Here is a 16,386-nt window from a genome sequence, read left to right as displayed (position 1 = left end):
GGCCAGGCCCTGTGATTTTTGCTGGGTATAGCTGATGAATGGAGGGCTTTTTCAGAAACTGGGATGGGTTTAAGAGAGCAGTTTGACAATGGCGGCTTTGTGCTGGGCTCAGCTTCTCAGAAAAAAGGCTGAGAGACTCTTTGGGACAGCTAAAAGGTTGACTAGTCCTAGAAAACAGCTCCAGTTGCTGTCATGTTCATGCACATTTCACAGAGCTACAAATCATAATGCATTGAAATACAACACCAAAGTATTTTCAGAGATTTCATTCTGAATTATAATGAACATAAATTGTTTTGTAAACACCACCACATTATACGGTTTCAATTCGAAATAACATTCATTTGTTTACAAATGTGTCTAGACTAGAGATCTTATCTGACGGAGAACATCATCTGCTATCACTAGGCATCACTGCCATCTACAGATTAACATTAAAAGTTCAGATACCAGTGTCCTCTGCTTCACAATAAATGATATGATTTATTTAAAAGGACATTTAAAAGGAATTATTACAATTGTATTTATGCAAATCTATATTCATAAAAATATCAAATTGTGAAATATGTGTTTAATGTGTAATTGCTTTAGTCCATAAAATACATTGAATAAAATGATGAATGTTCCTTTGTCACTGGCACTCAAAGTCATCTAGATAGAACAAGGTCAGAGCAGGGTGTACACAAAGTTGTAGGAGGGGCAAGGATACCCAAGCAGCTGGATAACATATTCACACTTAATGACTTACTTCTACTGTAGCCTACTTGGGATCGCACTACAGCACCATGGACATCAGCACTGCAATTTTAATAATTGGCTTTGCTGCAGTGATTGCAGCCTTCTTCCTTCTGGTAATTGGTCTAATGTACTCTGAGATGATGAATTCAGACATTCCTCAAGGGGTTGCAAATCGAGGGAAACTGCATGTAGTTCATGGCTTGTTTGTTGGCATATCAATTGTGGTGAGTATCTACGGAATTGTTATTGCTTATTATTTTATGTTTTATGCAAGTCAAATCATGTTCAAGTCTGTAGAAGTAATGAATTATTCTTACTCTTTGGTGAAAACAAAAACATGCTTGTACTCGAATACTAAAAGAGAACTCTGCTCTTTTAAAAGATGCTTGTCCTTTCTCTCTGTAATCGAAACACTGATAAAGCGTCAAGTGTGTAGATAAGAGAACAGGTCTGAATAAATGATGAAAAGCCAAAGTCATTCAGGCCTTCCATTGTTTGGGTAAGGACATAGCAGCAGAGTTTCACGATACTAGCTAGGAGTGGTGAGGAGGAGGAGTCTACCGTGTCCGGAAGAGACTTCACCATTCACTTCCGGGATTCAGGTTCACTCAAACATCGTTTTAAGCTTCGATTTACTATTGACAGTTACAGCTGTCTGATTTCGGGAACTGTATATGGATTTGGTCTCTTTAAATACTTGCCACTGATTTATTATTTTGAGTCTCTGATTCGTTTAATCAGACTTTTCACCTCCGGCTCCTGATATCAAGGCATAAAACTTCAATCTAAAAGCAGATTCAGCTTTGAGATCTTGGAAGTGTGACAGCCTCTCTCCTCAATGGGATTTTTAGTAATTTCACATACACTCATACAGTAGTGGGCAGATACATTTTCATACTGGTCCCCCATGAGAATCAAACCCATAACCCTAGCCTTGCAAATGCCATGCCCTACCAACTGAGCCACAGAGGATATTTAGTAAGATTGCCATCAGAGCCACATATGTACACAGTCTTGTGCCCTTAACCCTTTCTAAACAGACTATTGTATTTGTTGATTAAATCTGACTTAATTTGTACTATTATTGTTATGTCATTTCTTTAGTGGGTAGATCAGCTTCAATATTGCAAATATATTGTGGCTTGTATCAATGTAATTGTCTGGATCATTTCCAATCCCCCATACTATTTTGGGGTAAATATGCATATATACTGAACAAAATTTTTAACGCAACATGTAAGGTCTTTGTCCCATTCTTCATGAGCTGAAATAAAAGATCCCAGAAATGTTCCATATTTCTCTCAAATTGTGCAGAAATGTGTTTACATCTCTGTTAGTGAGCATTTCTCTTTTACCAAGGTAATCCATCCACCTGAAAGGTGTGGCATATCAAGAAGCTGATTAAACAGCATGATCATTACACAGGTGCACCTTGTGCTGAGGACAATAAGGCTACTCTAAAATGTGCAGTTTTGTCACACAACAAAATGACAAAGATTTCTCAAGTTTTGAGGGAGCGTGCAATTTGCATGCTGACTGCAGGAATGCCAACAGAGCTGTTTCCAGACAAATGAATAAGCCACCTCCAACGTCGTTTCAGAACATTTGGCAGTACATCCAACCAGCCTCATAACTGCAGACCACAGGTACCCATGCCAGCCCAAGACCTCCACGGCTTCTTCACCTGCGGGATCATATATCGGGGGTGGGGGTGCTCAGGAGTATTTATGTATGTAATAAAGCCCTTTTGTGGGGAATAACTCATTCTGATTGGCTGGGTCAGGCTCCCCAGTGGGTGGACCTGGCTTCCAAGTGGGTGGGTATATGCCCTCCCAGGCCCACCCATGGCTGTGCCCCTGACCAATCATGTGAAATCCATAAATGAGGGCCTAATGAATTCATTTAAATTGACTGTTTTCCTTCTATGAACTGTACCTCAGTTATCTTCTTTGAAATTGTTTCATGTTGTGTTTATATTTTTGTTCAGTATATATACTGTATATATTTCAAATATATTTTTGTTCTTTATTATTTTCCCCTAACCCTACCACCCCTAACCAAATTGAAGTAAACTAATGGACAACGATAATACAGACACAGTGTACATTAGTTTTCTTTTGTTCTGCTTTTAGTCCCATCCTTCAGCTACTCTCAACCCATCCCATCTATCTCTAGCTGCCCTATATTTTTCCACTGTGCTGTGATGTTTCACAACAGTTCTCAACCTTCATATTCTCATAGCAACTCTACAGAGCGCCAATAGCTACCATGAATGGCTAAATTACTTCCGGACACGAATGGTCCACAGAGCTCCTCCTCCTCCTTGCCACTCTATTGGAGTCAATACAAAGTCCACCTATTGGTGAAACCTTACCTCTGTCATGGTGTCATTATGGCCCTATTCCCTGTATTACAATCTTTAATATTGCAACGATTCACAAGCATGTATGTGCAGACAATTACAGGGTTTATTTTCTTGTCTGTAGGCTACACTTTAGCTTCAAGACAAAAGCACAGAATTGCTATAATGGATGTCCTCAGTACCGTTAACCTAGCAAAAATGAACAATTAAACCTCATAAGAATTTAAAAGTACAGCAAACCTACCTTACAACGTTACAACACAATTACTCAAATGTAATCTAAATGTAAACCAGGCTTCATTTTTATCAACATCATGCAAATCCTTACCTGGTGAAATCCATTTGCAACTGAAAATGTGGGTATAAGTGAATTCACTGTGAAGAGCTGTTTTATATGGAAACCATATAAATGTTGACATATCATGCCACATGATTTGTCAACATGCACAATTAGTCTGTGCTTTAGTCTGATCAGCAATAGCCTACTGATAACAACCACAGCTGCAGGTAGCCTAGAGAAGCCTATGCGCTCTGATCCCATCTGGATCTGGCCAGGGGAAATGTAACATCACTTTTTCATAGCCTAAATGATGTATTTATAGCCTAAAATAGGCTCATTTATTTGTGTTCTGAGAAAATGTGAATGTGATTTTGCTTATATTCACACTTCGGTTGGCTATGCTACCTAGGCCTTTTTAATACCAAATTATTGTCTGGAATGAATCAATCAACACATTAGTGATGATATGCTGTCTGACTATCTTTTTAGTTACAGGTGCAAAGGCCGACACAATGCAACCTTGCATACAGCAAGCTCAGCCTCGTTAGTTTTTAACCAATCACATTTGTTGTCTCTGTCTGTGAAAAAGGTTTTCATGTTTTCATCCTCCCTAGAGCCAGGATTATTTTTTACTGTATGCCCTGATTAGAAAAATGATCTGGTCCCATCATAGCCCATAAAAAACTTAATTTTTTTTTTTTTTATGACTATGTCATACTCTACAACTATGGTCTGGAGTTGGTTAAGTTAGCCTACTACCAGATCAGAAAAAAATCTGTGACCCAATAAAACAATCCCCCAACTACTCTGGGACCTGTGGTACCACCTCTGAAATCACGACACAATGTTACAAATGAAAAAACATATCCTATTTGTATGATCCAACACAGTTATATATATGTTGGGGATGGGCTTCCATAGTTTTACGTGGCTCAGTGCAGCCGGCAGCTACTGTCACTATTTCAGAAAGTAACAGGCTGTTACTGCAATTTTAGTTAAAAACTCAAAATAAGTCTCAAATATTAGGAGAAAGTACTGTGTATACAGTAGGAGTGTTATCTCATCAAGACAATTCTGTATACACTGCACTGCATCAAGGTGGGCAACTGTCGAATGAGTGTTGTGCGCAACCTCTGGGGGTAGTGGTTGAGACGTAGCAAGTATCCAAGTTTACATTTGAGTCGCAGACCGTATTTAAGTGTGAAGAGGCTCCTTAAAATTAACTGAGCTGTTGCATTCATTGTAGCATAATTTGCAAGCAACAAGAAAAGCTATATTGTTGTAATTGAAAAATATTCCAGTTCACAATGGTTCGTGTTGACCTTATTTCTAAGATAGGCTATAGGCTAAGCCACCTGAATAAAGCTGCATACAATGTATTAGTCCTTTAACAAGATATGCCCCCCTTCTCTGTCTTGTCAGGGCCGTATCCTGGACCGACTGGGTCTGTGTCATCAGGTCAGGTTCACCAGGTGGTTCAGAAGACGGTTCCTGGTCCGTATAAGACCAGTTCCCCCAGGCCTACGTGTGAAAGACCTGACCTTCTCTGAGGTGCCAGTCAGAGTGTATGAGCCCACGACTGGTTCAGTGGGCCTGAGGAGGGGACTGGTGTATTTCCATGGAGGAGGATGGGTGTTGGGCTGTTTGGGTAATATGATAAGACAAAAATAATGTCTAGATGAAATACTCTGAGTCGATATTGACGTAATAATAAGGAATTCTCCTCGACCACTCCCACACATTATTTCCCATTGACCCCAGTGTAAAAGAGTCAACTTTGTTGTTGATTTTTTGTTATAAAGAAATACTGTAACAAAAGATGACGAAAAGCTGCTGTGTTATGCAATATACATGTAATTGGGTCAGAAATCCCAACATACAGTTCGCAATGCTCCCACAAACGGAAGTAAAGCCTGTGAGAAGAGCCCTGTGTTGTGGGAAATTGTGGGGAGCCGGTGTCCAAGTAGGATATATGTACAGTGTATTTGGAAATTATTCAGACGCCTTGACTTTTTCCACATTTTGTTACATCACAGCCTTATTCGAATTATTATAATTATTTTTTAAATCCTCATCAATCTACACACAATACTCCATAATGATGAAGCGAAAACAAGTTTTTAGGAATATTTGCAAATGTATTAAAATAAAAAACAGAAATAACTTATTTACCTAAGTATTCAGACGCTTTGCTATGAGACTCGAAATTGAACTCAGGTGCATTCTGTTTCCATTGGTCATCCTTGAGATGTTTCTTCAACTTAATTGGAGTCCACCTGTGGTAAATTCAATTGATTGGACATGATTTGGAAAGGCACACACCTGTCTATATAAGGTCCCACTGTTGACAGTGCATGACAGAGCAAAAACCAAGCCCTGAGGTCGAAGGAATTGTCGGTAGAGCGCCGAGACAGGATTGTGTCTAGGCACAGATCTGGGGAAGGGTACCGCAAAATATCTGTAGCATTGAAGGTCCCCAGTGGACTCCATCATTCTTAAATGCAAGAAGTTTGGAACCACCTAGACTCTTCCTAGAGCTGGCCGCCAATCTAAGCAATCTATGGAGAAGGGCTTTGGTCAAGGAGGTGACAAAGAACCCAATGGTCACTCTGACAGTGTTCCAGAGTTCCTCTGTGGAGATGGGAGAACCATCCAGAAGGACAACCATCTCTGCAGCGCTCCACCAATCAGGTCTTTATGGCGGAGTGGCCAGATGGAAGCCACTCCTCGGTAAAAGGCACATGACAGCCCTCTTGAAGTTTGACAAAAGGCACCCAAAGGACTCAGACCATGAAACAGGATTATCTTGTCTGATGAAGCCAAGATTGAACTCTTTGGCCTGAATGCCAAGCGTCATGCCTGGCGGATACCTGGCACCATCCCTACGGTGAAGCATGGTGGTGGAAGCATCATGCTGTGGGGATGTTTTTCATCGGCAGGGACTGGGAGACTACTCAGGATCGAGGGAAAGGTGAATGGGGCAAAGTACAGAGAGAGACTTGATGAAAACCTGCTCTAGAGCGCTCAGGATCTCAGACTGGGGTGAAGGTTCACCTTCCAACAGGACAATGACCTTAAGCACACAGCCAAGGCAACACAGGGGTGGCTTCGTGACAAGTCTCTGAATGTCCTTGAGTGGCCCAGCCAGTGCCCAGACTTGAACCCTATCGAACATCTTTGGAGAAACCTGAAAATAGCTGTGCAGCAACGCTCCCCATACAACCTTGAGAGGCTCTGCAGAGAAGAATAGGAGAAACTCCCCATATACAGGTGTGCCAAGCTTTTAGCGTCATAGCGGAGAAGACTCGTGGCTGTAAACACTACCAAAGGTGCTTCAACAAAGTATTGAGTAAAGGGTCTGAATACTTATGTAAATGTAATATAATATTTTTTTATTTTAAAAGATTTGCTAAAATAAACAATAAAACGTTTGTGCCTTTGTTCTGGTGTATTGTGTGTACATTGATGCGGGGGGGGGACTATTTAGGCTGTAACGTATCAAAATGTGGAACAAGTCAGAGGGTCTGAATACTTTTCTAATGCACTCTAGCTCAGTATGTGTCAAACATTTAATCACATGTAAGACATTTAACTTGTTTGGTCTAGTCTGTTTGTAACTCTATTCACTACTTGTAGCTGTATAGTCCGTTTATTTGTGTTGTTGGTCTTGGCTAGCTTAATTTTCTGGTTGGTGGCTAGCACTCACTCACGTGGCTGCTAGCACCATCATTAATTTTCTTTATTTTTTTCTGCGAAGTAGTGAGAAAGCTTGGGAGCAGGCAATATTGAAAAGTAATCTTTAGACATGTACTTTTCTTAACTGTAGTTTTACAATTGACTAAAACAACAAGAAAATTGTGTTTGAAAAAGTTTTTGCTGTGAGCAAATGGGGTAACCCAGCTAACCACAGGTTGTTTTCCTGACAGGCTGCGTGGCTTACCGATTGGGAGTATTGCTTGTCTTGCAAAATGTTCATCCTCTGTTTACTAAGCCTAAAACTAATTTTCTGTTTCTCGTGATTAGACACTGCAGATGATGTCTGTAGGCACATTGCCAAGGAGGCTGAAACCACTGTGATTTCTGTTGGGTAACTTTTACTTTCTGCCTCAAAATGTGATTCCAAAGCTGATTAATGCAGTGAAAGGGGCTGTGAAACTGTCAAAGACTTGACATGTTGCTCCTTTCTCTACCCTCATGCCTTTTAGATATCGGCTTGCCCCTGAACATCGGTACCCCACTCAGCTGGATGACTGTGACGCTGCAACGTGCCACTTCCTGTCTGTGGCAGAGGCAGAGTTCGGGGTGGACCCAGGCAGAGTGGCAGTCGGGGGTGATAGTGCTGGGGGAAACCTGGCAGCTGCACTATGCCAACGTCTGGCCAAGAGAAAAGATGGACATCTGCTGTCTCCCTGTGCCCAGGTTCTCATTTACCCAGCTCTGCAGATGGCAGATTTCAACCTGCCCTCATACCAGCAGAATCATGCTGTGCCCATATTGTTCCGTGGCCGGGTGGCATTCTACTTCCTGCAGTATCTCAACGGGGACACGTCAGTGTGCCAGGACCTGCTGGAGGGGAACCATATCCCTGCTGAGATGAGGCTAGCCTTCAAGGAGTGGCTCTCCCCAGAACACCTCCCTCCTGAGTGCAAAGTGCGGGGCGAACTCCAGCAGGTACACTCAGCCTTAGACTACAAAGGAGAGGTGTACCACATAATCAAAGACGGTTTGGATCCGGAGGTCTCGCCGCTTCTAGCGGAGGATGCTGTTATCCGTCTGACCCCACCGGCCTTTATCCTGACCTGTGAGTACGACGTGCTGAGGGATGATGGAATCCTGTACAGGAAGAGGCTGTTGGACCTGGGACTGGACGTCACATGGCATCATGTTCCAGACGGCTTCCATGGACTTGTGGATTTTTTCAAAAAGGGCTGGCTAACCTTCCCGTCTGCAACACAAGCTATAAATAGTATTGTAAGCTATGTAAAAACACTTTAAGAAATGAATGTTGAAGTTTGATCTCTCTTTCATGTTCCTGGCAAGGGAAAGCAAATAAACACCTACACAGCTTAGTACATGTTTTACTCTTATTTTAATCAATTAAGGCATTTGTTTTCATTTCTACAGAAAATCTAATAATATTCATTATTTTTTTAAATTAAGACATATATATCATGTATGAGCTATAGACTAACTGCCGCATAATTCTCTGACATTTTATGATACATTTTATAATGCAATTCTAACGTTTTGCATGCAGGTCTTATACAGGTCCTGTGCCTCCTATTTGCCTCCGCTACTGCTCCAGTATTCTGTCTGTCAATCACAGAATGTTTGCTGTATCCATCGCAACAGAGCTTCCTCTCCTGTTTGGTGCCTAAATCACAATAAGATCAGGAGGAATGCAACATCATCCGTTCTGTTTGATCTGACTATGCTCTGATATTAGGACCAAACCAGCTCATGGTCGATCAGCTGTATGTGACACATCATGTTCAGTACCATGTACAGTATGGGCAAACAGGAAAATGGACCCAACCTGGCTGGAGAATGGCGCAGAGGTATGCAAACAAAGTTCTAATTGGAAACTGGGTGGAAGAGAAGCTGCAGGTAGGGTTTATAATCTATTACATATTACATTTTCAGAGGAGACTGTCATGCCTCAAAGAAGAAAAAAACATTGGGGACTCAGCATTCTCCACCCTAGGCATTAGGCAATGGAATTCCCTCCCCACTACCTTAATCACTAGTGACTTAGATCCTCCTCCATGGAGGTCAAAGTGTGAATCAAGGAGAATCAATCCAGCACACATTGACTTATTCTTATTGCACTCAAGTTTCAAGTGTCCTGTATATATGGTATTATTTGTTCTATTTTGTGTTTCCTGTATTTGTTTTAATCTGTTTTGTGCAGGTGGGTCTAATCCTGAATGCTGATTGGTTAAAACCACATTCCAGACTGTTGCTATTCCACAAATTACCACCAGCGAAATCTATGACGTGCACAATCCACTGTCTCATCAGTTTAGCCAAACAATTTATAAACTTGACCTCCACTATAAAATGCATCTATACATTATTTCACATTTCCTTTAGACTAACATTTATTTTTCAACAGCAGAGATTTGAATAAACCTTGCTGTCTGTCTCTCCGACATTTGCAACATTGATTCAATATTCACATTTGATCTCCAGCTGTCCCATAGCTATAGAACAAAAAGACTGAACGACTGGGCCGCATCTCTAGCAACATAGCGATAGAACGAACGACGAGCCGGCTTGGGTAGCAACCCTAGATTTGTGTCGGGACTAAATCTTGTGGAATATAAATAAATTAATCAGAATAACGTTTTTAATGAAAATATGTCAATCATGATTTGAATATGTTGGTTGGTAACCCGTTGTATAAAAGTGATAATGCCCTTGAAGCCGGTGTTTGGAGGATATATCGGCCCTTCGTCTAGGGCTTAACAACACCCGTGCCAATATATCCTCCAAACCCCAGCTTCTTGAGTATTTATCACTTAAATATCCCACTATACTACTATGTGAATGATGTGTTTATGTATTGAATTAACTTAATTTAGGACTGCCGATGAAAATGAGTTAGGCTTAGATAACTCTGTTGCAAACATTCACTATTTGAAATTTGTTTAAAAATTGCAAATGGTCCCTTTAATGTAAACTACGACTATAATCATATAAGTTTATTTGGGGATTTTCAGCTAACTTCTATGAATTGCTGTTGCTATTATACGTTGCCTGTGATGAATGTTGATAATTCATCAAATAATGCAACATTTGGCAAGAGTCATGAACAGTAATTATCAAGAGTTTAAATTACAGCAAAGTGTTGGCACAGCAGCCTTTCCTTTCTATCCAAATGAGATTATCCCAAGAAAAACCTGCACTGAATGTGAGAATGTGCTGTATCTCCTGCTTTCGGTAGCCAAAGATCTTCAACAAACTAGTTCAATGGCTGGTTTCCAAGGGTTCTGCTGCTTCTCAGTTGGTTTGCAAAATCTATACAAAAATGATTAGAGGGCTTCATTTAAGCTATCTACATCAGCACAGACTCCCAGTGTGAGAGACTTGAGAGTCAATCTAATTGCATTGATGCCAAGCAGGGCCATGGGCTGCTGCTTCAGGATCTGACTAGAGGGATAACTTTAGAAATACTGTACAACAGCATGGATCGATGGTGATGTGTGAGTTTTGCTGAGCTCATGCTGGGCTCAAGCTTAAGTGGCTGAGCATTCCCTCTTCTTCTCATCCTCCTCTCTCCCTTTCCTCCTCCTCTTCCCGTCTATTTACCTTGTTCACCCGAGAGTGTAAGACAGCCACAACAGCACCAACTGTGCAGACTACCAGCCACAGAGGGCCAGACGTCATCGTGAGACAAATGGCGCCATGGAAAGCTGAGGTCAGCCTTACACAGCAGGATGATGATGTTATTAGCATTAGCAAAAAGCTAGTGAAGTTGGGTCTAAAAGTCTGTTAGAACAAAATCCAAACCTAGACCATTCGCATCCACCGAGATAATGAGCTAATCAATCAAAGAAACAGTGTGCCCTCTTGTCATTGTTTTAAAGCCATGATGACCAGAATAATAGTGTGTTGTGGTGTGTTCCAGGGCCTTGCTGCCAAGCTGCTCCTCTCCCACCATGGCACGCTGCCTTCCCATTACCTGGTCACCCTCTATGATGAGATGTACAGGCGCCAGGGCTCCTCCACCCTGCTCACATTGTGCTCCTGGCATCCAGACAGGCTGGCCAGGATGCCAGAGAAGTCTGACCACCACCGTTATCCAATCTTGTCAGCTGTAATTACAAACTGGTGTCAAGTAAATAAAAGAAGTCAAGAAAAAAAGAAGCAGTGTTCCACAGTTAAAGTTTAGGCAGAATAATAATTATTACAAATATGTCACAGATATACTGAAACTAATGGCTGCATCACTGTAACAGCTGAGCTCTCTCTCCTTCCCTTCCTTCTCCCTCCCACCTCCAATAACTTTGGCCTGGTGGAGTCTAGACAGGTCTGTCTGGACCAGCAGCAGCCCCCCTTCTCAACGCGAAGTGTGTACAGGACAGCGTACCAGAGGCACCCACTAAGTGCATTCTGCCAGCCCCGCTTAGCCAGTGTGCCACGTGACCTTTCCAGCAAGCTCCATCTTGCCAATCTGAACAACAAGGACCTGGAAATCAAACAACAGTCTTGGAGACAAGTCCAAGACAACTCAGTCTCCGCGAGCCTCTTCCCTCCCCTCTCTTGGGTGTAGTAACCGAGCTCAGGCTCACAAGCTGTTTAGATACTCAGGGGCCGTACTCAATGTGGTGCTGTTTGAGGATTACATTTTTTATTAGTCTGAGGCATGAAAAATTTAATGGAGCAGAACATTTGGGAAATCAAACGACGTAAAAATTAAACAGGAGTCTCATTATAATCTCTTAAAGTCTAGGCTCTCTCTTCCTCTGTGTGTGTGTGTGTGTGTGTGTGTGTGTGTGTGTGTGTGTGTGTGTGTGTGTGTGTGTGTGTGTGTGTGTGTGTGTGTGTGTGTGTGCGTGCGTGCGTGCGTGCGTGCGTGCGTGCGTGCGTGCGTGCGTGCGTGCAGGAGAGGGAGGGATGGAGAGTCCGCAAATCATCTGATAATTTAGGATAATCACATGTAAATTATTTTTCTTCACACTTATCTAATATTTGCTACTCAAAGGGCTGTTAGTAGTGCCCTACCCTAGGTACTTTGAAATCAAAGAAAGTGTTGATGTCAGAGCTGACCTGGGTATTCATTCAAATCAAGAGCCATGAGTCATGTAAGGGGAACTCTGAGGGGACCATTCCATTAGGTGTTTAATTACAGGGAATCAAAGTGTTTAATTAGGAGGAATCAAAGATGCTTATGTTTGATGGTCAACCATCTGCCTCAGCCAGTGCAGCTGAAGCCCTTTGCCTGCTTCTCTGTTACTCATCTCAATACTTAAGTGCACTGCTGATTTTGTGTGAGTCAGAAGACGGGTAGGTAGTGTGTTGTTGGTTATGCTACACACAGTGCAAATTACTCCTTTGCACTTTCATCTTTAGTTATTCAGACACAGAGTCTATATATACAGTGTACACACACACACACACACACATATATATATATATATATATATATATATATATATATATATATATATATACACACATAGACCAAACCACATGATGGCGCTATTGCGGCATGTCACAAACTGAAATCCCAGGCAAGGGTGCTGTATCACTCACTGTTGTTTTTAGTCTATGATTGCTCTTTGTAAGAACAAACAGCTTGTTTTAAACGAACAAAGAATTATACTTTTATTTCAAATATGTATATTGTCAATGTAATTACGCAACACATCCATTAACAGCCACATCTATCCTCCTACAAATGCATTAATGAAGTCTGCTGTCAGAAACGACACATCACACAGAGCAGAGCTCTGTTTGTTAGATTGTTGATGACTTATCATTGGAAATCTGTCACTGTTTGGAAGGAAAATGAATTTCATTTGAATCATGTTTAACCACATGACACAATAGCTAGCACATTGTTGCACAAAATGCTTACCGTTTTTTTTCTTCAAAGGGTTGTATGACTGCTTAGATAAGTCACCTTCAATGAAATCTGCATATTTCATTCTTCTGTTGATTAATACTGTACAAATGTAAGGATAAATATTTGTACTTTCATTACAGTCATTCGTTATTTTGGTACATGAATAACTGAACATGGTTCAGTGCTATCCTTATATCAACAATGTTGAAAACAACAGCAGAAATCAGGCGTATACTATGCCCCAATCTTGGAGGAGATTCAAAATGAGCAATTACTTTTGTTTATTGAAGCTCATATACATTATGCTGTAAGTCACAACCTTTTACATCATGTCATATTTATAGATCACATGTGGGTAATTATATTGAGTCCAGTCCCTGTGTGAGTAATATTTGTTCCCTATATAGTAACCAACTGTGATGGATTATTACTATATTACCCTACTGCTCCAAAGCATTATGGCTAGAGTGAATTAACTTAAGAATTTTTTATGAATTATTACAGGGGAGAAAGTGCACATCTTGCATGATTTAGAAGTAATGTAGTGCAAGGCAGGAGGAAAATGAAAAGAACAAAACACCTTCACAATACATAGAATTTCTATGGCAGTGTACCCTAAATAAATCTAAACAAGCAGTAATCGAATTACCATTAATGATGTTAATATTTTACTTTCATTGCCTCTGATTAAGACAGCTGTGCTTCTCAGTAGGATACACTCAGCTCTGAAAAATGGCCTTGGTGCACAAGTAAATTAGATACTCCCTCACTGCTCTGTCCTTGTCTGTGCTGAGGAGAAGCATTCCAGGTTACACACTGGTCTGGTAAGCCTTCGTATCAGGAAGTGAGAGGACAAACGGGAAAAGGATGCCCTTGGCTCCAGAGAGGACACTCAAATCATCTGCTACAAATCTTGGAGAGATCTCTTCAGCCAGGAAGCTCATGGTGAGCTGGTGGCTCATGCAGTAGATGGTGCCGTCCAAGGCGACACACTGGAAGGCGAGGCATTGGTCAAGGCGTTTGGTGCAGCACTCATAACATAGTCGTGCCACAGTGTGATAGCGGTACACACTGATGCCGAGCTGCGGGCTGACATCAAAGCAATATAGGAAGTTCCTCACTCCCACTATCTCGGTGGTTCTCTCTTTGCTGCCCGTTATTGAGCTTTTCCTCCACACGTTGATATTTGGGTTGTAGCGCAACAGTGTGTATCTCAGTGTTCCTCCTAGAACAAAGAGCTTCCTGTTGCACACTGTGACATGATGGGCCACAGCAAATGTATCATTGGGCAGTGGGGCCACAAAAGTCCATCTGTCAGAGCGGGGGTCATAGCGCTGTACGGTAGACAGACACTCCCCTCCGATTGCATAGATGTAGCCCTGCAGGGCTGCCAGTTTGCAGTGGGGCCTGGACTCGTTCATAGGACTGATCGCTTTCCAAATTGATGTTACGGGGTTGTAGCAGAACACTCTCTTGGAAGGCTTCATCTCTCTATCTGCGCCCTGCTGGCAGCCCCCCACTGCTACAAATAAGTAGTTGTCCATAGTGCACATGGCACAGCCTTTGGAGATGACTTCCTGAGGGATGGGACACAGTGGGTGCCAGCTGTCTTTATAATCATCATAATAGTAGAGACCACTACATGGTATGGTGGTGACTCCCAGCTCCCTTTTTGTCCCTTGAGGACTACTCCCCACCCAGTCCTGAGGGCCCATGTTGCCTGCCATTAGGAACTGCCTTCCTCTCATACTCTGTTTCTGGATCTCATCCTGATCACCTGCTCTCAGCCTCCCATACAGACCTGGGTCCCTGAGGATCTGGAGGTAGTTGTCAGACATTACTCTAAGAGCTGACTGCTGCAGAGGGGCCTGCCAATGCTTCTTAGACAGCTCCACCTCCACGCAGTTGCCCAAATCCAACTTGGCCTTAAAGATCTCCAACTCTGAGCTGCCCATGTTCTCTGGAGGCAGATTTATACATTTGGCCCCAGCTATGGTTTCTAGGCTGTGCTCCTCCCATGCACTGGGAGGAGCACAGTGTCTGTGGTAGGACTGAGTGGGCTGGTGAACTTAACTAAACGACGGAGAGTTTTGACTGTGTGATATTAGATTGCTTCTTGTGTAAATATTTTCTCTCTGGATTTTAATGATTTGTATGATCCTCTGATAAAGAGGCCCAAGAGTGGGGAGGCTCAGTGAGGCTGCTGCCACATCTTCCAAACTCCACCGACTGTGAGTCCAGTGAATTCCCCTCAAACAGACCTAATATGGAGTCTGTGATGGAGTGCGAGGAACATTCCACATAGTATTCATAAATCTTTCCTCGCACAACGCTCTGCTTCCCAGGTCCCTCCATCACGAGGTTGGCATCCTCCACTGTGATCTCTGCCTTTGAGAGGAAGGTGGAGTAGGCCCCATGCAGCCCCAGATCTTGCCTCAGTTACCTGCCCACACCCACCCCCACACTGCCCTCCAGCCTCTGCAGAAAGTAAGGGGACAGATGGCCCGATGGGCTGGCCAGACCACTGTTATTAGGATAAGGGAGTTTCAAGGTGGATCCAAACTTGCAATTTCTGATCTTAATCTCAGCCTCTTCAACTAACATGGGGATATCTATCTCAGCCTCCTCGACAAACACAGGGACTTCTCCCTCCAACTCCAAGCTGTTGTCTTCTACATTTGATCCATCCTGCGGCGTAACCATTTCTTCAGTGTTTGCGAGCCGGCAAAAATCTTTAGTGTGGGGCAATTCTTCTTCCCCTGTTCCTGTATTGGTGTTGTCAGGTCATCCCTCACAGGGCTAATCTGTGAGTGGCCAGGCTGTTTGTCCCCATTGTTGCTGGAGTCATGTTTGGCTGTGCTTTGAGGCCACAGTTCCATTTTGCAGTTCCGACAGATTCCATTGGGTGCTTCAGTGGGCCCGTCTGAAGGAGGCCTGTACCCATGGGGCTGTAGAATCTGTATACACAGGAGATGAGCAGCACAGCGGCCAACGAACACGTCAGCCTCCCCAGCAGGTGAATGTCAAACTGGACACCCAGCAGGTCTGCTATGGGCATATCTAAACGGACAAGTTGCCAAGTTTAACAACCTTCTTGTCTGGGTATTTCCTTCAGTGCATCTTAGCCAATGGTAGCCGGCACCCAGCGTGCTGCAGAGATCTGATGACTGTGTCTGTTCTCTCTTCTCTCTCTGGACAACATGTAAACTGATACATGCAGCAACACTATTTGCATAACAGGTGATCATATTTGCTCTTTCCTTCACTATGTAGAAAATAACATATTTATACCGGGATGTTTTTTGACTCAACTCAAGATGAGTTTATGATGTTGTTTACTGAGTGAGTATTTAAGTGTTTTAACAACTTGGAAACTACTGTATACCACCACAAGGTTAAACTTGAATTCAGACTATTTGTGCTGTTTAGACTAAT

At 42.5% G+C, this 16,386-nt stretch overlaps 2 protein-coding genes and 1 pseudogene across 2 annotated transcripts; 2 read left to right on the top strand and 1 right to left on the bottom strand.

Moving 5' to 3' along the window:
* Positions 1-710: 710 nt before the first annotated feature.
* Positions 711-8,435, top strand: aadacl4 (arylacetamide deacetylase-like 4). The gene is made up of 4 exons (XM_046335621.1): positions 711-962; positions 4,803-5,028; positions 7,404-7,467; positions 7,586-8,435. Exons 1-4 carry the CDS (start codon positions 786-788, stop codon positions 8,373-8,375), a joined length of 1,257 nt encoding a protein of 418 aa, XP_046191577.1. The 5' UTR covers positions 711-785; the 3' UTR covers positions 8,376-8,435.
* A 405-nt stretch (positions 8,436-8,840) lies between these two features.
* Positions 8,841-11,528, top strand: LOC124016996 (uncharacterized protein C1orf158-like). The gene is made up of 4 exons (XM_046332330.1): positions 8,841-8,986; positions 10,695-10,800; positions 11,011-11,199; positions 11,409-11,528. Exons 1-4 carry the CDS (start codon positions 8,841-8,843, stop codon positions 11,526-11,528), a joined length of 561 nt encoding a protein of 186 aa, XP_046188286.1.
* A 2,232-nt stretch (positions 11,529-13,760) lies between these two features.
* LOC124023856 lies at positions 13,761-16,009 on the bottom strand (annotated as a pseudogene).
* Between the last annotated feature and the right edge of the window lie 377 nt (positions 16,010-16,386).

This window comes from Oncorhynchus gorbuscha, linkage group LG03 (genome assembly GCF_021184085.1).
Source record: "Oncorhynchus gorbuscha isolate QuinsamMale2020 ecotype Even-year linkage group LG03, OgorEven_v1.0, whole genome shotgun sequence".
Taxonomy (NCBI): domain Eukaryota; kingdom Metazoa; phylum Chordata; class Actinopteri; order Salmoniformes; family Salmonidae; genus Oncorhynchus; species Oncorhynchus gorbuscha.
Note: the sequence above shows the minus strand (reverse complement) of the source record. Positions and strands in the feature narration are given on the sequence as shown.

What these genes read in the sequence shown, in the direction of transcription:
- LOC124016996 (XM_046332330.1), top strand. Translation starts at nt 8,841, where the DNA reads ATGGTCGATCAGCTGTATGTGACACATCATGTTCAGTACCATGTACAG. An exon ending in TGGGTGGAAGAGAAGCTGCA is followed by an intron (nt 8,987 to 10,694) that starts GGTAGGGTTTAT and finishes TCTATTTACCTT; the next exon opens with GTTCACCCGAGAGTGTAAGA. An exon ending in GTTATCCAATCTTGTCAGCT is followed by an intron (nt 11,200 to 11,408) that starts GTAATTACAAAC and finishes GGTGGAGTCTAG; the next exon opens with ACAGGTCTGTCTGGACCAGC.
- aadacl4 (XM_046335621.1), top strand. Translation starts at nt 786, where the DNA reads ATGGACATCAGCACTGCAATTTTAATAATTGGCTTTGCTGCAGTGATT. An exon ending in TTGTTGGCATATCAATTGTG is followed by an intron (nt 963 to 4,802) that starts GTGAGTATCTAC and finishes CTGTCTTGTCAG; the next exon opens with GGCCGTATCCTGGACCGACT. An exon ending in ACCACTGTGATTTCTGTTGG is followed by an intron (nt 7,468 to 7,585) that starts GTAACTTTTACT and finishes CATGCCTTTTAG; the next exon opens with ATATCGGCTTGCCCCTGAAC.